The sequence below is a fragment of the Ischnura elegans genome, chromosome 7, assembly GCF_921293095.1.
Source record: "Ischnura elegans chromosome 7, ioIscEleg1.1, whole genome shotgun sequence".
In the NCBI taxonomy this organism is placed as follows: domain Eukaryota; kingdom Metazoa; phylum Arthropoda; class Insecta; order Odonata; family Coenagrionidae; genus Ischnura; species Ischnura elegans.
The window spans coordinates 38,797,951-38,820,522 of NC_060252.1; the positions used below are offsets into that span (position 1 = coordinate 38,797,951).

General features: G+C 35.7%; 1 protein-coding gene across 5 annotated transcripts in view; it reads left to right on the plus strand.

The window, feature by feature from the left end:
* Positions 1-22,572, plus strand: part of LOC124162178 — a 78,405-nt gene extending 55,833 nt beyond the window's left edge. For all 5 annotated transcript variants that reach the window (XM_046538605.1, XM_046538606.1, XM_046538608.1 and 2 more), the window contains 12 exons: positions 6,984-7,163; positions 7,926-8,020; positions 10,986-11,112; positions 12,067-12,319; positions 12,696-12,761; positions 12,877-12,975; positions 14,035-14,342; positions 17,750-17,885; positions 18,582-18,953; positions 19,223-19,330; positions 21,107-21,212; positions 21,989-22,572. In XM_046538605.1, coding sequence (XP_046394561.1) covers positions 6,984-7,163; positions 7,926-8,020; positions 10,986-11,112; positions 12,067-12,319; positions 12,696-12,761; positions 12,877-12,975; positions 14,035-14,342; positions 17,750-17,885; positions 18,582-18,953; positions 19,223-19,330; positions 21,107-21,212; positions 21,989-22,011 — 1,873 coding nt within the window. In that variant the 3' untranslated portion in view covers positions 22,012-22,572. The remainder of the gene's footprint in view (positions 1-6,983; positions 7,164-7,925; positions 8,021-10,985; positions 11,113-12,066; positions 12,320-12,695; positions 12,762-12,876; positions 12,976-14,034; positions 14,343-17,749; positions 17,886-18,581; positions 18,954-19,222; positions 19,331-21,106; positions 21,213-21,988) is intronic.

Sequence of the window (22,572 nt, forward strand, 5' to 3'; positions counted from 1 at the left end):
GTACTCAAAGCATTTCTTAGCTTGAAGGAAAATTTCCCATCACTGACAATTAGTAAGTGAGGAATTTCAATATTCTTCTATGGGTATTTATTTTCAAACATTATTACTTCTTTGCACAATATTTCGGCACATTCATTGCCATTGAAAGACTGCAACTTTGTACAAAAATTATAGAACTGATTTTCATTATTGAAAGTATGTACATCATATTAATTTATTTAGGCATACGAATTCTGTTGTAAATTTTATTGTTGAGCACAGGGTACAGTGTATCGCAGTATTCTGGGCCCTGAGGAATTGTGGTCAGTATGGAGTGCAGGTTGAAAAGATGTTGATGAAGAGAGCAATAGTAATGGGAAGTCATTTGAATTCATCAATGGTTGAAAGACAGAAATGTTGGTGAAAAGTTTCTTTTCTTAATAAAATGTTCCATAGTGATTCATGATAAATAAATGGGACTAGTATACTGGAGGTAGAGTTTAAAAGGAGGGTGTTGGAAGAATATTGAGGAGCAAAAATAGGTCATATTAATGATATGAAGAGTGGATGGCAGCATGTTGGAGCTGGAGTTGCTGGCTGCATTTTTAAATATGTACTTACTTCCAAAACTAACTGTTATTTGTATTATTACCTCTAATGATAATGAAAGCATTTCACATCATCCTCTTCTTGGGCAGTGGGTTAGGGAGGTAAATTCTTTTTCTGAGATTGGTGTAGTAAATAACTGGACCGAAAAAACTTAGCCCTGGAAATGGAATCTTTTCCTGGTACCAACTTGAAACCAAATTAATAGTGCCGCCAAATTACACCCCCAAAACAAAGAACAATAACTGAGGGGGATGGTCTTTTTCCTATAACGGTCCAAAAGGGGTTTGAAGCTAAGGGAGGAAAGGGTTTTGACCTGCTAAGTACCTAAAGAATTATGTGGCCCCTCGAAATGAACCTAGATACATACACATTTCAGTAATCTAATTCTATGAGGCTTGTAACTAATGAATTCTTTCCAAAAATCATCATATGATTAGTATTCCAGCATGCTAGTGTTGCATATATGATTTTTCTGTAGCAAAAGAATTCCTTCAGTAGCCATCATTAGCTAGTAGAAGTATCCAAAGATTGACAGAATTGATGTAGTCCCTTTTTTCAAAACTTTTGAATGCTTACCTTGAATTGATAAATCAGCCTTTTGTTGTTTTTTTGTTGATATTCGTGAGCGTGGATAGGCATTGGAGCAGTCACAAAACGGTGTTCATAGGTGAATTATCTTGTTTTTTATGAGACCTTATGTACAAATAAAGTAGATTATGGGCACTTATTACGATGCTCAAGGATTTTGAATAAAAGTTAATGACAAGTTCCGTATGTGATCTCTGCCCACTAGTGGCGCAGCGAGGGGGCGGTTTTGGGGGATAAACCCCCCCCCCCAGAGCTCAGAGAAATTTTTAAGTTAAACCCATTTAGCTTAATTGGATCAGTATTACTTATAGCATAATGTTAGGATTAATCAAATATCCCTCAGAAAGCTGTAAAAATCGCCATTTTGAACCATTATTCTTAAATTTTTTCTGGAGGAGGGCCCCCGCAACTCCCACTTACCCTGGAAGGTATGCAATACCTCTACTCCCCTAAGTATTAGTTGCGCCTGAAACCCCCCCTAGCCATAACCCGTCAATGCCCACTGGTGCCATATGGCACCCAGTGCAGTGGCGAGCCAATACTCCTGCAATGCATTTTATATGTGAATTTTAGCGTACATTTTGGTGCACATACTTAGTAGAAGGTTTCCTCTATTATTCAGTCAGTTTGAATTGTGTTCATTGTGTTGAGCTCATATGTATCATATTTTATAAAAGGGAAAGATGTGTGATTTGGGCGCTGACGGGTTAATTCTTAGCTGTGCCCCTGCTACCCACAACGTTGAAGATTGAATTTTATGGGATAGAAATGTTTTGAAAAATGATGGGTTAATTTTTATAATTAAATAGGTGTATTCATCTATCTAGCATAAAAGAGACCATTCATATTGAAGTATTGGCAATAAGCGCTGGAAAATATGCCTTCCAATTTTGATCATCTCGGTGGCGGCGGGGTAACGTTCTTGCCTGCCAAACAAGAGGTCGCGGGTTCAAGTCCCGCCTGGGTAGGTTTCTCCAGTCCAGGGCATGGTCGTTTGTGTATGTTTACTTGCTACATTTGTTGAACACCCCGGTGTAAAATGGCCAATAAAAGCTGTATCCGGTGGTTTGAGAATAAAATAAAATAAAAAAATTAAATTTACAAATTTATGTTAAAAGCTTTCCATACCAATTACCACAGGAAATTTGCTTCCAAAGAATATTCGAGAAAGCCATAGGCATGCATATAACTTTACATGTTCAAAAACAAAATATGTTCTTTTTGAAAAAGACATTGAATCTACAATTTAATTTGGCTTTTATGAAAACCAAATGGCTTGAAATCAAAGGTATTGCATTGTCTGTAGAGGTAAATGTCATTCCTAAGAGTAATTTGGGCATACAGAATTTCTTTATTCCCATATATAAGTCTCTCCATTGAAAACTGTTTCCCTTAACGTTATATTCAGAGGAATATAAAAAATGAGAAACAAGTTGGCGAATTCTTTGCAATTATTTTAGTATCCTAATTCAGTATTGGGCAATCACAATTTTTTTGTGAACAGTACAATTTAAATTTTACATTCAGACCAAATAAGATGTGTAAATTGCTCTGGTAGGTTCTGAAATAGGAAGTAAGTGGAGAAACTTAATAATAAATTTCTCTGTCAGTTAGGGAGAAAGTCAAACTCGATGTCTTTAATGTCTCTATGACTTAATTATGAGCCTATTTTACTCAATTAATGAAATAATTACAGTATATTGGGAATTCAATTTTTTAGCAATTTCTACTAACTGTCAAGATGTGTAATAAAACATCATCTTCAATCAAGATGTATTGTGTTGCTTTTCTACTTGCTCATCAAGCAATACTCAGTGGTAATTACTAATAGTTTAGAGCAAGACTTTGAAAAGTTACTTTCCTACAACCTTAGACCTTTCCCACATCAATTCCTTATAATACATCTCTTAAACTTTAATTTATGATATCATTTAGAAAATAACTCTAACGATCCATCAGTTGATTGATATCTGCAATAAAAAGGAATATTCCTTCTGTTCATTTATACTAAAGATAGATTACTCAATTTATTTTATTGAATTTATTGAGAGCTTTGACATATTGGTGTCATTTCATGATGCTTAGATCGAATTTTGCATGAATACAATGCTATAATGTATCAAAACTAGTTGCACCATGACAGGCCCACAGGTTGAAGGACACTGTTGCTTTGGAGCTCAGTTCAGGTGATGGTGAATGATGATTTGTTCTCATGCTGCAATATATGTAAAGTCATGTTAACCTCCTAAAGTTAATACCATGATGTATTTTTCTAGTCTTGGATTTTTATAATAAAAGATATTTGGGTCGTTTTTGAACTAAAGGCATTTTGGATAAGGTAGACAGACACCAAGTTCCCACAGAGGCATAGAAGTTGCTTGAATGACTTTTGGTGAAAATAAATGTGTAAAGAGTCATGCATTTTTTTCATTAGTGAAAATGAATTTCACAAGTTGAGCTGGAAACTGTGAATTAAATATCCACACTCGTTATCGGACACTAATCCAGTTTTTACATTTTGGGAATGTTTTCTTTGCTTTTTTTTCAGGATTTCAGGTACATGGGTGTATACCTGTGAATAAGTTCTTACAAGAAATGATTTATCATTAGAGCTCCTTAATTTTCGCTAATGCTTATTTTCCCTGTCTTATTGTTCCTTGCAGTTTTTGAATGTTGTTGGAACACCATCTGAAAGTGAGGATAAAATTTTATTTAATGCAAAAAATGCTGAAGTCATGTAAAAATGCAAAATATATGAGGCCACAAAAATTTTTATCAGCTAAAATGAAGGAGCACTATTTATCATGGATGATGCTAATCACCATGTTGCCATATGTTAAGTTTTTATGTATATGATAAGCTTTTATAAAAATAATTTTTGGAGCAGAAGCAGAGGTAACCTCCCAACAAAATGAGTTGACAAATATGTAATGAAATAAATGGAATTGATGTCCTATTGAAATTATGCGCTGATTTCCAGCCTAGGGTGCTGCAAAGTATGTACGTATATTATTCCGGGGGATATGCCCCTTCCCCAATGATTTATTTACTGTGTAAAAATGAATTCTTGAAATTATCACATTCCACCATATAATCACTCAAAATCCATTTGCCTTTCCCTAAAAATAGTTGCACTCCCCTGCTGATTTTTACATTTTCTGGTTTTACCTGCCAAAAATTATTACACCGAATTCTCCTCTATCTCAGATCGTAGCACCGGTAGATCTCCATGGTGTTTTAATTGGAACGGGGTGAATGCAATATGCTCCACACGAAATGGAAGCAAGAGTTAAAACAAATTACCAATTGACTTTAAGAAGTTAGGTAATAAGTACCAGCCTTCTTAAGGCTGTATTTGAAGGATATCTATTTAAAAAATTGTATTTCCCAGCGTTGAAGTGCTTGAAGGATGAATCTATGTAAAATCCAAATAAGTTTAATTGTAAAGAAATATTTATTGATTTAGCATTAACATTTTTACAGATTTGTATTTTATTTTTTTCTGTAAATCGATTTTTTAAATTATATACTCAGTATACATATTTCTCTTTTTAATTATGTACTACTGCACTCGATGGTCTTGTCTTTATCCCAATTTTTTTTTAAGGCAATGATAATAGATACCTAATTCTAAATTATCATTTTCCATTTTCAAAGGTTTAATCAACTTATTACTGTTTAAATTGTTACTGTATTTATTTTTAATATCATATTTTTACTATCAAAGCAGCATCCATGGTAATGAGGTCTGTGTGACAAATTTTTCTATTAGAGACCTTTCACAGGCTCAAATTCTTTACTCCATACTGCCATGGTTCCTCCAGCATTCTTCTTTTTTGAATACAACAGTTAACCTAAAAAAACAACGCAGGTGGAAACCTGGTGGTATGGAATTTACAACTTCACCTGTGAAAGGACACGGAAATAGGTGTTATGGAATAGAATACCAAGCATTAAAAATTTTAGTAAGGGATTCATTACACCAGGGAAACCAATAAGGGAGGGTTATTTGTTAAACTTATTCTAGACCTCTGGCTACTTTTTGTCCATAATTATTAAATTGAAGTTAAATAGGCTGTTAGGCTCTATTTTCCAATGAGTTTCATAAAATTCCATAGTTAACAAATTTGAATTTCTGTATGTTTTACTATCAGACAATGTATCACGTCATGATAAGGGTCGATGGATGGATAGCTCTTGTCTCCTCTTTTCGTGAAAGTCATACCTATAGCATATGTTTATTTTCATTTATTCATTTTTCACTGTTACTCATTCATAGATACATTCAACTGTCATCATTAAATATGTATCCTGATAATATTTGGTAAGTTCAAAGCTTGATTTTTTTTTCGTTTTCCACTTGTTGATCCCTTTTTTTCTCATAATGGTTCTCATGTGTGGCGTTGCACGGAAGAGTGTTCTGATAGTTTCATCGCTGGGAATTAACTTTTGAATTTTTTTCCAGAGTACATGGGGTATTTACTTACCCTCTAGTAGTGATGTGATGATGGATATTGTCCCCTAAAAATACCCGTATGCCCATAATAATTTTGAATGTGTGAGAACTATTAGGTTTGGTTTATTTGTACTTAAATTCATGTAATCACCGCTTCTTCCAATATGGGGGAAAAATCATGACTTTTTGGTGTTCACATGATCATGATTAGGTTAAATTTTTGTGTTTCTTAACAAAAAAGTTTTTACTCCTTAAAAAAGTATCCCCACCGTGTTGTAGGTTCCTTTATGCATGAGTATGAATGAAAGTATTACCTTTAATAGGTCTACATTTTAAGTCAAGTCACTATTTTTGAAGGATACTAACATTTTTTGGAACGTTTTGGAGAAACTCTGTTTGATTAAATTAGTGTTTCATTCTATCCCCCCTGTTTTCCATAAATTTATATCAATGGCTCAAAAACTTGCTTCATTTTATCGTTGTTTTTAAAAGATTTCTTCTGAGCTCTCAAAGATTTTATTTGCATTTTTACTTTCTCAAGACAGACAGTCAGAAACTAAGATTCATTTTGGCCACTCACCATTAAAGTGAATTGGTAGGTAAAAAGTTATCTCTTGTGACAATTATCAATTCCAGTTATTTTGATAAATACCTATAGAGTTGAGATAGTAGTTGTATGTCATGATCTGGAGAGAAGTATTTATTCTACTGACTAAAATCTTTTTGTGACTCTTGTGAATGAATTTTCCCCCTCCCCTCATGATTTTTTCATACTCTTTTGCTATATTCCGGTTAGAATTCTCTAGTTCCTGTAACTTTTAGCAATATATGGAGCCCCATATGGTATACAAATCTCTAATGCCCAAATAAAATGAAATTTTATTATAATAGAACTGAGTATGCATGGTGTTCTCATCCATAACTCCATTTTAAAAAATTGGTTTACATCAACTGGACATTAGTGCTGATTTCTAAATGTGTTGTTACCATGATCATTTTGCTGGGATGAATGTATCTCTTTACGTTCATCCTGTCGACCCAAGAATGAATTTCTTCTGAGTGGATTTATGTGATATTGGTTGACGTAAAAATTATGAAGAAACAATGACTCTTATTATTCACTTCCTGTTTAAGGTTATTTAATGGGTAGTGTAAAATGTAATTATTGCATTGTTTTCCTCCCTCAAATTTCCATCTGCTAAAGAAAACAGTTTTCTAAAAAAAAATGTTTTTCATGTACGGTGAGTTTCCTTGCCTTGGAAAATACATTGTTTCTTCCAGTTGGTGCATGTAGTATTTTTTTGTACTGATGCTGTCAGTTAAAAATATCTAAATTTTTTGCATGAACCAGTTATTCTCGGCAAAATCTGCTGTCGACGAGCAGTAAAACAAATGAGGGTCCTCACATTCCAAGTCCGCTGGTTATGCGCTCTCATAACTTCCTCAGGACGGCTTCTCATGGCCCTCCCATGCCTGCAGCTGGACTAAATGCCTCACCAGTTCCTGTTTCTCAATCTTCTCGACTGTCTATGTAAGAATTGCTGTTTAATGGAAAAATCATCATTTAGAATATATTTTTGTGTCTGTCCTTTCCTTCCCATTAGACATATAAGCTGTTTGGTTTAAATTTTGCAGAAGCCCTTTTTCTTTGTTTTTCAATATTTAATGAAAAATTATAGCCTTACATAAACAAGAAATGTGGTGGTAACTTGTAAATTTGAAGCATATTTTAAAATACTCTCCATTGTGAAACTGAGTACAACTCAAATCAAAATGCTAAGCTGTCATTTGTTGAAAGTGTACACTAACAACAAGTGATTATGTTTCGGCATCAACAGTTTAATCTGCTAGGTATAATAGATCTTGATTATTAAGTAATCCAATTTTATAATGCTATATAAAATGGGTACAACTATTCTAATTGTAAATGTAACTGAATTCTATTTTACGTATTTTTTGTTGTCTTCCTGAAAGTTAGATTCCATTTATATTAGGTCCTTAGTCTTTGGACCTGATCTGATAGTTACTGTGAATATAATGTGACCATTATGAAATTCATTTTGAACACACAGCATGGCAGAATTACCTGGTAAATTGGCTTCATTGGAATAACTCTCTGAAAACCTCTGAGAAAAAATTAAAGTTATTGCATCATTGATTTTATTTGAGGATAGAGTAGCTCTCAAAAGCATTAAAATATAAATTTTGCACTAATTGGCTAAGCCACCTGTTCATGTTTTACGTTAAGCATACATTATTCTTTGGTATTGTATATTTGCACTATTCTTCACAGGCCAGTTCAGAAGGAAAAGTTAAACTCAGAACAGCAGCAAACTGGATCATCTGTGCACCATAACACCAATTTCATGGCCCAGACTTCAGGATTGGGTAATTATCTCGTTTCAAACCTTTTGTCAGTCAAATGTTTCTTATTAAGTTAATATCAAACTATAACAGGTCTTGACTTTAACACTGATTCAAGCTGAACAAGTTAGTGGTTACATATTTTCCACATCCCTGTTTGTAGTGATATTTGCCTCAAAAGCTATTTTAATTTTCTCTTTGTACCTACCATTCCTAAAAAAAGATGAGACTATGTACTTCTTTATCTTGTATTTATTTCATATCATGATTTTTTTACTGAGGATTCATTGCCTGTGTTTTAATATTTAAGTATTTTATGCTGTTTGATGAAACTCGTTTCCTTAATGCCAACCCAGTTTTAGATACATACATATGTTGTTTGAGTAAAATATCTCTTGAGGGTTCAATAACATCTTAAACTAGGAATAAAATACATAATTAAAAGGTATGACTTTTGAGAATATGTAGTACTTAATGTGGTGATATCCCTTTGCATTCCTCATTGCAGGACTTAGCCATTAAAGTAGATTTTTCCAAGTGCTTATTAAAATGAATATCACTACACCCTCTGTATTGTATCACCATGGTCTCCACTTTCTGTCACATAAAGAAGAGTTGCTTCTCTATCCCTTAAGTGATGGGAAGTATAATGGGCTGATTCACCAATGATTTATTTTCATTTTCCATTGTGATAGAGTATGAAAAATATAGAGAACCTTATTTTTCTGTGATTTGATCCATCACCTACTTCTCATTCTATTCATGGCAAAAAATCGATGGGCTTAACCTTGTATGATAATTCTTTTCATGAATTGCAGTTTTGGGTCAGAGTGAATGACCTCTTTATTAGCTTCCCAGATCCAAGTTATGGTATCTTAAAAGGTTAAGCATTATAGTGGAGCCTCGTTAAAGCGAGTACAAAAGGTTGGCAATGATTGGCTGCTACTTTATTTTTTTCTCTCCTCCTCCTCCTTTTTTTATGGAAAAACTCGAGGAGAAGGCCCTGCGGATATATGAAAAACCTCCACAAATGTTCCTGAGATATGTCGACAACACCTTTGTCATGTGGGCACACGAAAAATCCTAACTGAACAATTTCTTACGCCACTTAAAAATCCAAAACAGCTCCATCAACTTCACCATGGAGATTGAAGAAAATGGGCAGTTACCCTTCCTGGATGTACTCGTCTCCAAAAAAACAGAATGGAAGGCTTGGCCACTCGGTGTACCATAAGCCAACGCACACAGATCAGTACCTGAATGCCAACTCCCACCACCACCCTCAGCAGAAGAGAGCCACCTTTAGCACTCTTTACCAATGCTTTTTTGATTTGCGACGGAGACTCCATTGAGAACGAGGAACACCTCATCATCAATGCCCTCAGGAAAAATGACTTCTCTGTCAACACTATTGACAACATAGTTGCGAAGGAAGAGAAGAAGCGCAAACAACTGGCCCAAAAAAGGACCGTCGGGAAAATGGAGCGGGATATAGAAGAGAACAAAATCTCCAATTATGCCTTAATTCCCTATGTAGCTGGGACATCGTAAAAAAATCGCAAGAATTCTGGGGAAACATAATAAAGTGACACATTTTAACTGTGTCAGGAAGACATCCAAACTCCTATACAAGGCCAAGGATTGCGTGCCCATGAATACCCAAAGCGGAATATATGAAGTTAAGTGCTCTTGCGGACACTCATACCTTGGCCAAACATCAAGAGCCATGAAATGCAGAATGCAAGAATGCCTAAGGGCCACCAAAAATAGAGTTTCGTTTATATGCCATCGCCGAGCAAGCATGGGAAGGACCAATACACAATGTGGACTTTGAAAATGCAAAACTCATCGCTAGAGAGAAGCATTACTTTCCCCGACTCATACAAGAGGCTATCGAAATAGCGAAAACATCCACATTCAACAGGGAGGACAGCTATTCACTCTCAAACACCTGGAAGAGACTCTTACCCGAACGGACCAATCAGAACGCACCTAGCCCAAACCAAGGCCTATATAAGACGGGCAAAAACCTGCATCAAACACTTCGAACCTGAAGACGCCAGCTGCAACGTCGGCGAAACTGTCGTCATGAAGATGAAATGATGCAGAGGTCAACCCGAAAACCTTGCTACGCATGCTGCACCACCCCGTGAAAGTTTCCATCAACAAACCTTCCACCGTTTTCATCTGCAGAAACAAATGCGATACGTTATTTCAATAGCTGCCGCTGATATATTAACTGCCGCGTAACGTACAGGAACAATAAACATACACCAATGGAAGCATTTGAGGCACTAAATAACCGCAATACAATTTTATCAGTTATTTTTGAATTTTCAGTGGAAAATACCAAAATAATAGAATGATCACGTAAATGCTCTAATTAAGTACATAGAAAAATGGCTTCATCGATTGTGCATTGGCATAATGATTGTCAATGCAATGCTTTGAATGGTTTTTATTCAGTACAGCGCTTATAAATTGTTTCAATTGTTAGTTGTTGTTTAAGTAAGGAAATTTAGTGATGCAAAAAAACAATCGCCTTTCGTCTGGATTTATGCTTACGTTTATTGGATATAAATTTATATGTCGCCGCACCACTCCTGTTCCTGTATAACTTTTCGCAATTGGTATATTGGCTAAATTTGCTCCACCTCTGGTAAAACGACAATTCGGTTTAGCGAGTGTTTATTTGAGCACCGTGGGGTCTCGTTTTATCGAGGTTGCACTGTATTTGAGTATGCTTCCTAACCAGGGATAGACCTATACCACCTCAGAATGGTGTCCATTTTTCTATGCCTGCGTATTTGAAAAGTAATTTTGCTTATCATTCAGCTAACCTCTATAGCTAAAGATCTACTCACCATGCAACCCAGTTGACACACACATTGGTTTTAAGCTTTGCGGTGAAGATGATTTTGATTGATCATATTAAATGGTAAAATTCATTTTTGTTCTGTGTCGTTTATTACTCATTTTTTTATTGCAGGAAGTGAAACAGGGGCTTTGTATGGTGCTGTAGGTTTTTCTTCTCATGATGTTCCTTGGGAAAGTCAGCAAAGTCCACAGCCTTCCCATTCAAAGGATGACCATATGTCGGTGCATGATGATTCATGGTCAGTGGCCTTAATTTATCTTGCTGAGTGATGGTTCTAAATATGTGCTGCGATGATTATAATACACATATGTACAATATTATAATGTTCATTGTGCCCTCAGTATGTGGAAGATGTATAAACTATTCCAATCTGTCTGTCACACATGTTAAATTATAAGTTATTTTTTTCTTTATGGGCAGCTAAGTTGACAATATTTAATTTGAGCGGCTATCGTCTTCCTCAGTCATAAATCTGTCTAATGTTATTTCCTGAGAGGCTAACTATTATTTTTTCTTAGTGTTTCAAAACTGGATTTTCTTTCCATTTACCTGACATTCCTATGTGACACACAGTCATTTGCTTTACTATAAATTGATGTTTCCTATGGTCTTTTTCTCATATTTTCTATTGTTATGAAGTTCCTATTTTTACTAAGCTAAGTTTTTGTCTCATGCTACATGCCTAAAATTGGAAATCTCTCAGGTTCTTGGTTTAGTGGAAAACAGTCCTGTGATCATTGGTTTACCCAAAGTAAATGTTTGTGACTTTGACTGAGCCTATCTCACTTATTCTTTAGGAAAGACTTATGCCTTTTTTTTCTCACAGACTACAAATTCAACTAATTGTAAGAGTATTGTGTGCATCAGTAACTTTATTGTATGCTCAATTTGCCATTGCGCTCCATAGTAAATTTATTTGTTGCTTTGCCAAAATTGTGAATTGAACCCAGAAATTAATTTATGGGAGGCACACGCATTGAAAGGGATTATGTGAGGCAGCTGAGCATCTTCTAATTGTTTTAGAAGGTTAGGGATGGATTTAATTAACTTTTTTTTGGGGAGTGAGGTTATTTACTACTTTTTGTGGTTTGCATGGATGCTATTTAACGTCTAATTTCTTGGGAAAATCACGTTTCCTAGAAATTTTTGGGGATTTGACCTGACTGATGAGAACTGTTTTCTGTATTTGCAGCCGGAGACATTCTTCGAGGGAGAGAGTTGGCCTTTTTGAAGTACTTCGTGAGTCTGTTTATTCTGAAGTTGCAACATTGATTGCACAGAATGAGAACAGGCCTCACTATTTGATCCAGCTCTTCAGAGATCTCCAAATGATATCTTGTGATGCTTTAAGACAGAGGACTTTGCAGACAATCCACCGAATTGTCAGTCGATATCTACAGGAGAATGGGAAGGAAATGCAAAATGAACAGGCCTCAACTCCTGTGGTAACTATTCTATTTTCCAAAGACATCACTTAAAATACTTTATCTGTTTTATCATTACTTAACAGACACTTTGTTTCTTCCACAATATATCTTTCTTTTTATTTTTCGACTGGTCTCAGCTGTTACACCTTTTTCAAGAGCAGAAAATATTTTCTGTTCTTGATAATGGTGTAGCAGACGAAACAGGTTGAAAAATTAGAATAAAATATATTGTGTAAGTAACAAAGTGTCGATTATTGATAATATGGAGTACTTCCACCCTTAACAAGCTTCAAGTTTCGATTTACTCTATCTGTTGTCATTCTTGGCCTTCATTTTCATGCTGTTTTAGGTGTAAAATTCTTCATAATGTAAATGTTTCTCTTGTCTGATGCAGATTGAACGGGAAAATGAATTGGGTCTTAAAGGAGATTGTGACTCTTCGGGTGATGAAGATACTGCAGTAAGTGGACTGATAGGAAGAACATGCAGTTTAATTGAATTACATCATTTATTTATGAAGCTACATTACAAATTTCACTGGTTGATAAATTGACTTCATTTTTGTAATTTTTCAGGAAAGAACGTACAGAGTCCCTGGGGAGGTTGTTAACTATGGAGGGACATGTGATCATCATTCTGAAGCTGAAAATAAGCAGTTAGAGAGTGTGCCAATTGTGAGTACACGTTGCTTAATCAAATTCAATCATCGTCTTACCATGTGCTATTTCAACTCTACCATATGAGTGTGAGCCACAATAATTGCCATTTGTGCATCAGCACAGTGCACATGTTAAGTTCAGGCAGAGCCGGCCTTAGGGCGGGGCGACCGGGGCGACTGCCCCGGGCCCCGCGCTTTGGGGGGGCCCGCGTTCGTGAAAAAAATTAAAATATACGATAGTTTGAAAACGCAATTTCAACTATTACTGTATTGTTAAGTCCGTGCTAGACAAAAAATAATAATATGAAAAAGGAATAATAATGCAGTAATTTAAAGTAAAAAGCGCGCTTTTTATGTTTATTTTACGTTATAATTTTATGAATAAATATAATTATAAATTTTATTTGTATTTTACTATTTTGAACTAAACTGCGTGATGGTATCATAACGGCGTGATTACGAAGTCTGAATTTGGGAGGGGAACACATACTTAGCCAGAGAGTGACGTAGGGATTCAAAATGCTCGAGTTTGTAGATGGGGTATAGAGTGTAATATTTTAAGTGAAGGGCCCGGCACTGACGGTTCGCCCCTAGCCCCGCACCTGCTAGCGCCGTCCCTGAGTTCAGGCATTAGATTCCTTCACTTTTATGAGATCAATACCCAAACGGTTGTATCTTAAAGTCCTCAGCTCCAATGGTTTATGCCAGCATTTTCTTGAACATATTGAGGGTGGCCTCATTTAAAAGGCTTGCTTTTGCTCCTGGTGGACCGTTTTAAATAATTTTGAAAATTTATCAGTGATATGCTACTTTTGTTATTGGGTTGATTTTTATTTTATCTCAATTTTCATTCTATTTCTTTTAGGTTAGTTGGGATGATATAAAATTAAACTATCTGTTTTACTTTGGCAGAATTGCAAATTTTAATTTAAATGGTAGGCGACATAATATTGTCTCCCAGCATCGTAGTTAAAATGCATGCAGACATAATATTACGTCTTTAACCCTGTAAGTGTTAATCATACTTATATTTAGTCATACATTTTGATTTAAGCATATTTTCTTCACTTTTCAGAGTCACCCAGAATCACATGGTATTATTGAGGCTACAGGTTTGTCACCACACCTAAAGAGGAGGGAGAGTCTCGATGGAAATATTCAGTCCATGTTAGAGCAGTTGCTGCCTCTTCTAAATCCACATCTGGACGAACCAAGTTCTTTCATGCTGCTCCAAAACATTTGTTTGCTAGCATTCCAGTTCCTTTCCTCAAGCATAAATGCAAATAGCAATAAATCTAAAGATAATGTAGTGAACACTTCAATGCCATTCCATCAGCTCAATAGTCTTCTTGAAGAAACCTGTCATTCATTTGAGGGATGCAAGTAAGTTTTTATGCTGCCAAAATTATTTTATGATTTTGTTCTTCGCGATTCTTATGACACATGATTTTGATACTTATCATACATGCATGTCTTCTTACGTTCTTAGTCATTGCTGGTATACAGCAGACAGCCGAGTATCTGGCTAAGTTTTATCCTTATTGCGGCTTATCCTTGCATGAGTTTTACACTTCTTCGATATTTCTGCGATCTTCATAAAAAAATAATTGGACATAATAACACCAGGATATTTGAATTTTAATGCAAGGCTACACTGGGTTTATTCGTGCCGACCCTTCCCATCATTAGCGCGGATAATTGGGAGTATGCTGTACATATATGTGAATTTGCCAGCTTTTTACATCATGAGAAGCCTGGTACATATCTGACCTCAGCAAAAACTTATATGGATTAATTTTATTTATTTACTTAATACATATTTCATTTTTTCCTGCATAAAAATAAGATTCAAACCCCATAGTTCCTCTATGGTTTTAAGTCATAAAAATATCTTCAGCATTGGGAAATATTTGAAAAGTGAAATTGAACTTGGGAAATTTACTGATTGGATATTTAAAAATGAAGGCCAAATGACTTTGAACTGGGACCATTTTCTATTTCCATTCTGAGTTTTAATAGAACAACAGTGTGTGAGGAACGTATGGCTGTTCGCTTAATATGAATCAGTAGAGGATGTGCTGAGGAGTTTTTATTAAAGACTCTAATTTTAGAGCTCTAACTTCAATGATCAATTCTAATAGAGAAATGGAGAGTGAACTGGAGATACCAAAGCAGTATTAAGTTACATATTTGGTAGAAAGGAATGTGGAATCTTATATATTACAACCAAGACATATTTATAGGTTTATTTATTCTTGTGTATGCATATGGTAAAGTGGATCGTGAAAATTACTTAGTCTAAATCTGTATTCATTTAGAAAATGGGCATTGCTTGAAGAGATAGATGACTGAGGGTGCATCCATTAATTACTTGAGGGATTTAGAGGGGTGGGTCAAGGCAATTCTCACCCAATCTTATGTGGGGGAGAGGGGGATCCTGGCAAGTATCACGACATTTTTTTCCTCAAGAAACAGTGTAAAATTGTGATCTTAGTAATCTTTAATAATAGTTTTAACTAGAGATGGGTCGAATAGCAGATTTCTCGAACTCGAATATCGAATTTGAATATTAAATCATTGCTCGAATATTCGAATACCTCGAATTTCGAATACCTTGAATACTAAACGATGAATGCGGGAATGTTTGATTCCGTTGCCTATGCAGCAGGAAACACAAGATAATGGGGAGTAAGTTTGATTTCCTTTAAAGGATTCGAACAGGAATTTAGCTGATTAATGGAATATTTTAATTTTATGGAAACAATTGGGCATATAGTTGATTCAACTAACATCTCTTTCAAATATTCTAAGGGGACACACCACCTCGCGAAAAATGATTGCATGCCGTCTCGGCATTTACACCGCTACGATGGATTTCTGTCTGATGTATACATTCTTATCTACCAAACGCCATTTCAGCAGTACGCCCATCTGATGCTCGGCCTCCTCATCCAACTTCTTATTTTCAACAGGTAGCTCGCTTTACCCCCACTCCTGCTGTCAAGTGCTAGCGGACAATCTGAGGCGTTTTGCAAAATACACGCGCTTCTCCACCGGATTTTCTTCAATTATTTTCAGTCCATCTTTGGAAGTTCTCACGAGATAAGTAGATGAATTCGAATTGCTAGCAGGGAGAAACCAAATATCCTGAGAAAATATCCCTTCGTCTGTGGCTGTAACAATAGAGATTTATAGCGCAACTCATAAATTGTAACTTGCTATATGTTTTCGGAAAAAAATACCGCATGAACTTCCGAGAAGCTCTGCTGCTCATATCGAGTCTCGCCAGAATGCTAGGTCTCCGTTGTATTTTGACATTTATTTCCTCGTGTAAAATGCTTAAATAAAGTCAGAAATGCGTCGTGTTTGGTCTTATTCTTTTTTAAATTACGCGCACATTACTAATATTTCAATCCAATGAAGGTGTAATATCAATTGCCGAAAGTCATTGTTAGACACCTTTTTGGCTAATAGGTGATTCTTGCAGCAGTTGACCTCCAGAAACTGGGAACTTTGAAGCAGGTAGGCTGAAAAAGGTCAGTGGGTGAGAAAAGGGGGGGGGGGGGTGCGAAACACGTTTCTATTGTTCTCGTGTAACTTGATATTTTTTTCGAAGCTAAGGTCTTCGTAATATGATCCCTGCCCGAGCTGTGACCTTTTTCTTTATTTCAAAGAAGAGAAGCCTCAGGGTGAATGGAGGGGGATAGCGGATCTTGGGAAATGCACTAATGTAACTATCCCACGGTACTCATGCCGCAGTTGACCTCCAGAAATGGGGAACTTCGAAGCAGGTAGCCAGAAAAAGGTCAGTGGGTGAGAAAAGGGGGGAGGGTGTGAAACACGCTTTTATTGTTCTCGTGTAACTTGATATTTTTTTCGAAGCTAAGGTCTTCGTAATACGATCCCTGCGCAAGCTGGGACCTTATTTTTTATTTCGGAGAAGGGGAAAGGGGCAGAGTGGTTGAGGTGAGTGCTGAAGGGGGATAGCGGATCGTGGGAAATGCCCTAAGGTTGCTATCCCACGGCACTGAGGTTCTACTGGTGGGGGAAACCGGGGATTTTAGGATTTTTTCACCCAGTCATTTTCGGTTCCCCACGTCGAACTCTTTTCACTGCTCTAATCCGCGAATTTGATGTAGTTCGTCAACTTGCCTAAAACGACGCTGCATGCACTAAACGACTAGAGTTCTTTACTATTTTCCAAGTCAACTACCAACGACAGTGTGCGACAGTGTATGGAGCGAAATTCAAAGTATTCTAAGTATTCGAGAGCGTACCTTTAGCATAATTATTCGAGACCTCGAATATCAAATACTTCCTAGTATTCGAGTATTCGCGGATACTATTCGCACATCTCTAGTTTTAACTGATGTTAAATAAAAGTAATTTAAAAAATTGTTTGCTTTAATAAATCCATCACAATGAAGCATAGATTTGCATATGTATAATTACACTGAAAATATGAATTTTGAACAATCTCACGTGAGATTAGAGGGAGGTCGAGCCAAATCTCACAATATCTCTGTAAGAGGGGAATAGGGGGTCCAAAAATTGCCAAAATCACCTCCCGTAATTAAGGACGCCCCCTCATGTGTACAAACTCACTAATTCATAATTACCTATTACAATTTCCCTGGCTACTGATTATGATCACACTCATGAATGGCTGCCATATGATGCTAATTTATCTTTATGCATGATTTTTTGTAGCTGTGTTGGGAATTACTCGTGATGTTTTATCATTACCTGATCAAAAATTACTATGCACGTACTATTTCATTATTTTACAGGCTTAAAGACGTTGGGGAAGAATTGTTGATCAGCATTGGGGAAGTTATAATTAAAGCCATTTCATCTTCTAATAATGTTGGGCCAAGCACCAGGAAAATTCCTGAAGACATTGAGGAAACAGATGAAGAGAGTATAGTGAGTAATATCTTTTAATACTGTAAAGTTGTTATCATATATGTATCACCAAACCTTTCCCTCCAAAGCTAACAAGAATATTTAAGAGGTGTATTCCGAATTCCGGTTGGATGATATATGGCAAAATCAACATACACTTTTGGGAAATATTCTAGGTAGATAAACATTCAAATTGCATTTCTGAAATGGAAAGAATTTTGCTGAACACCAGGTGCCTTAAAAAGCCACGACATGTGTCAAATCTTTTGTTCACGCTGGGTTGAGCTGCTTCTGAAAAATCTTTGTGTGGTGGATCAAAAGCCACAATTAATGGATTCTTAAGCATTGCATGTAAAAAGTGACTTTGTAAGCAGTCACATGCGTGGGTAAATGTAATGGTGATGAAAATGATTTTTTCATGGTGAATTTCACCTAGGTGGTAATGGATTCTGATTTCTTTGAGAAAGGAAAGCACCCCAATGAAGAGAAGTAATGAAGGAAAATTCCTACTGTTTGCATTTCGGTAATCTTTTCCTTAGTCATTACAAAAATTGGCATGCTATGTATGCATGTTGGTGGAGCTTGCATTATCACTTAAGTTGAGTATGTATCATTGTGCAGCCCTGGGATGTGGTACTGAATCTGATGTGGTACTGTGGTGCTATGTTTTGTGGTATGTGGTTTTTATTTTTTCATAACTGTTACCATCTATATCAGGAAGCCAATGCTGGAAGTGCCCATAGGGAAGAAGCGATTGGGGAAAGGGATAAAATTGAAGCTGAAATGGAAGCATTACATGAGACCTGCTGTGATGAGGACTTAGCCGAGGCGGATCAGTCTCTCGGAAGTGGAGTTGGAGTGAATCCTGAAGCTACTGAATCAGCCAAGGAAGATGTACAATGTGATGAAGCTTGTGCTTTGCCCAAGGGGGATGAGGCAGAATCCTGTCCGTATGTGGCGGAAGAAGCCTTAATTATTCTTGATCAGCAGAGACTAGAGGGTGATCAAAGGCCAGGAGAATCACTCGTCATAGAGGTGGAAGAGTCCAACAATGCTGAATCATGCCACAAGAATGAGGCCTTTTTAGAGGTGAGAGTTCCGTTGAGGTTGTGTAGACATTGGAATGTGTCAATACAAAAAAAAATACTGGGTTGCCTATATAGCAGGAAACACAGGATTTTGGCGATTAATTGTGATTTTCTTTAAAGGATTCATACCCCCTCATTCCATTAAAGCACCCCTCAAATACAAATTCCTGGCTATATGCTTGTGTATGCCTATTAGTTTTCCCTGTACTATCTCCTCATCTTGATTTACATCCCTTTTCCATAATTGGACTTCAACTGAATCTTTTTCAGTGCAATGGAAATAATGAAAATGATGACACATCAGTAGCAGAGGCATTGATTGATTCCATGAGTATTTCATCTGATGAAGTGAAAAATCCAGCAATTATTAAAGCAGATGTAAGTACATATGTGCATGAGGCTTGGAGATTAATGATAGCATTTATAAGATCTTCCCTGCCAATAAGTCACATTAATAAAGGCAAGACCCCTGCAATGGTTCTTTAATTGAAGCCAATATTTGCTTTGCCTCAAAAGTGTATTAATCTCTAAGGCCTCCAAGATATATTGATTCTATTGCCCAAGACTGTATTCAGAAAAGTCTCTGTGGGGTTTGAGGGCAAAGAGCATTACCAGACCATATTTCCATAAAAATTTCTTGGGAAGTGAGCTTTCAACCAATAGACCCCCTTCCTCCCAACCCACCCTCAGCTCTACATCCTTGACATGGCATTTAGTTCATGGAATCAGTACATCTTTCTCAGGTAATACAATTGCATTTACCTGGTACTCAAAAGAGTTTATTTTATCACAGGGCGAAAGTAGCATCATCTAAAATACTGCTTGAAAACTGACTTCTGATCTGTAACTGTAAATCATTTAGTATACAAATTCAGAATGTGTTGGACCAAAGAAAGGCCCTTGTGGGACTCCCATTAAGACTCAGTACAAATCAGATTTGTATTTATTACTGTTATCTTGGATTTACATTTTGAGATCTATATTATAAAGAAAAGAGTCCAGCAAGTTCAAAATGACAGGTCTTAGACCAGCTGTCCTGGAAAAAGTCAAGATTCCTGAATTTGAATTATTGTATTGAAGTAACTTCTGATTCAGTTGCGCTGAAATAATCTGAACATCGAAGGAAGTTTATTAGTTTATATCTGTGTTTTCTCTATATTAATAGAAATTCATCCTTGCATTAACTATTTTTTCATTCAGCTTTGTATGGAAAATGTTATTGATTTTGGTGCTGGGACAATGGTAGCTCCACTTTGAACGCTGCTTTTCTCAAGAACGTTTAAATCTACTGCAAGTCTGGAAATAATGATAATAGCGGAGTTTTACGTAGCAGCAATTTTTAGAGCCTATAGCATAGATCAAAAACCATAATGTTTTTTACATAGCCAGATGAAATTTTTTTTATGCAATGATGAGTTTCTGATGGTATTGAGAAAATCTAGAAATTCATTTCCAGTATAATTAAGTGCAATCAATTGGATAGTTACAGAAACACAAAATTTCAAACTTGAGCATCTCGACTTTTTGCAAGGGCAATAAATTATAACATGTACATATTTAGTTGAAATAATGGAATGGTTGACTGTATCAGTTGATTAATAAAGCCAATAACAAGCCGTGGAATCTTTTTGTTGTCACCTAATATTTGGTTTTTGAATTTGATACATGATTGCACTGTGTCATATTATCTACAGGTGCATTTTATTGTTAGCTTATGTTACCGTGTTGGATATGTTTTTGAAAAGCAGCCAACTGGCTAACCCTGTGATGGTTACATTTCCTGGAGAAATGTTTGCATTGGATGGGTGAAATAATTGGAAAAGTTGTTTGAAATACCTAGAAGCAGAATATATTCAAGTTTTTTATGCCCTCCTAAGTTGGCAATAGATAAATGTATTTGTATTTTTTTCAGAAAATCATTTAATTTATGCTATAAAAAATAGTGATTTGAAAGTTGGGTTTTCGTATTTGATAATTTTTTCTGATTTTCTATTTTAATGCCACATTTTTGCCATTAAATGGAGTGCCTTATTTTTTAATATGTCATATGTGTCTTAATTAGTCTTAATATCTGCACTATAAGATATTAATTTTCATATCTTTATGTCTGTATTGTTTGACTTTATTCATATATCTTCTGCTAATCTGTTATAGCCAAAATTGCCCATGCCTAATAATGATTTGGCACATGTCAACAGCTGGGAAGATGAGGAAGAGGTTGCTATTGCAGCAGAAGAGGACATAAATAAGAATACTCAGGGTATGTTGAATTATTCCTGTTTGGGTTTGTCAATAAATCAATGGGTCAAGGGAGGAGATAAAGTTGCTTAAAAGTTGTAATCAGTTACAATTTTAAAAGTAAGTACATATGTAGTTACTGTTACTTTCCAGAACAATTTGTTTAAATGCCACACAAGGCCTATGAACCACAATCGAATGAGGCTTGCTTAAAGACTTTGGTATTTTTGCAGGAAGGAAAATAACTGGCAAACTTGCTGCCATACTGGCATTTTTCAATTTCTTTGTACATCAATGTAAAAAGTTATATCTACTTTGTGGGTCAGAATGTTAAAATAGATGAGCTGCTAAGCTGAATTTAGGGGAAGAATGTAGCTTTCATGAACTATGAAGAAGAACAAAAGAGACTTAGCACCTGGAAAATATTGACAGGTGTCCAGTACACCTCTCGTTTTGGTATATGCTTTTTGAACTACGTACTTGCACTAATAGCATATGTGCCAAAAAATAGTGATTACTTTCAGAAGGCGATGAGTATGTATGTTATAGCTACATTATAAAAATGTGATGGTTACTTGATCAGTTACTCCCTTACTCTGGAAAGCATAGCATGAGGAAAGAAAAATAATGAAGGAAGGGTAAAAAATCCACCAAAAATTATTATGCACTATAAAATAACTATAATTCAAAAAGAAAAGTAATTTATATTAATATATTTAACCCTTTCAAGGAACTCTTGCATAACATTTTAGCTCATACTTGTAGAATTAATACATGTTTCTCTCATTTTATCAATAGGTGATGCTGGTGGAAACTTCTGACACAGATGATGATGCCTGTACATTTAACCTCTTGCCTCGAAGAGACCATTTCTCATTGCACTTACGCATTAGAAGACATCTCTCTAAAACTTGCATGAGTAAAGGTTGCTTCAAATGATTGTACTCAAGTTCCTTTCAGTATTGGCTGCCATGAGCTAATAATATTACTTTCTCCCTAGTATCGAGTAATCCTAATTACATCAACATGCAAATTCTAAATAATTAATATATAAGGTTATATGATAGATATTTTTGCATTTGCGCTGCTCCTAAATATGATTTTAACTTGAATTTAGAAGCAGGCATGCCCTGTAAATACTACAAGTGGTTAAATTAGTGTGTTTTGTTTTGAGCTCAGGAAACACATGTGTGTATGGAATAGATTTTTAATGTTTTTGTCATTAGATATTCTTGCTTATGTTTATATCTAATGACTTCTTCATTCAATTACTAATGTGATATTACTTAAAAAAGTACTTGAATAATTTTTGTTTATTATAGTTATATCAGGATGTAAATTCCTGTCATTTTATGATCATCCAATAAATTATGCAAAGTTCA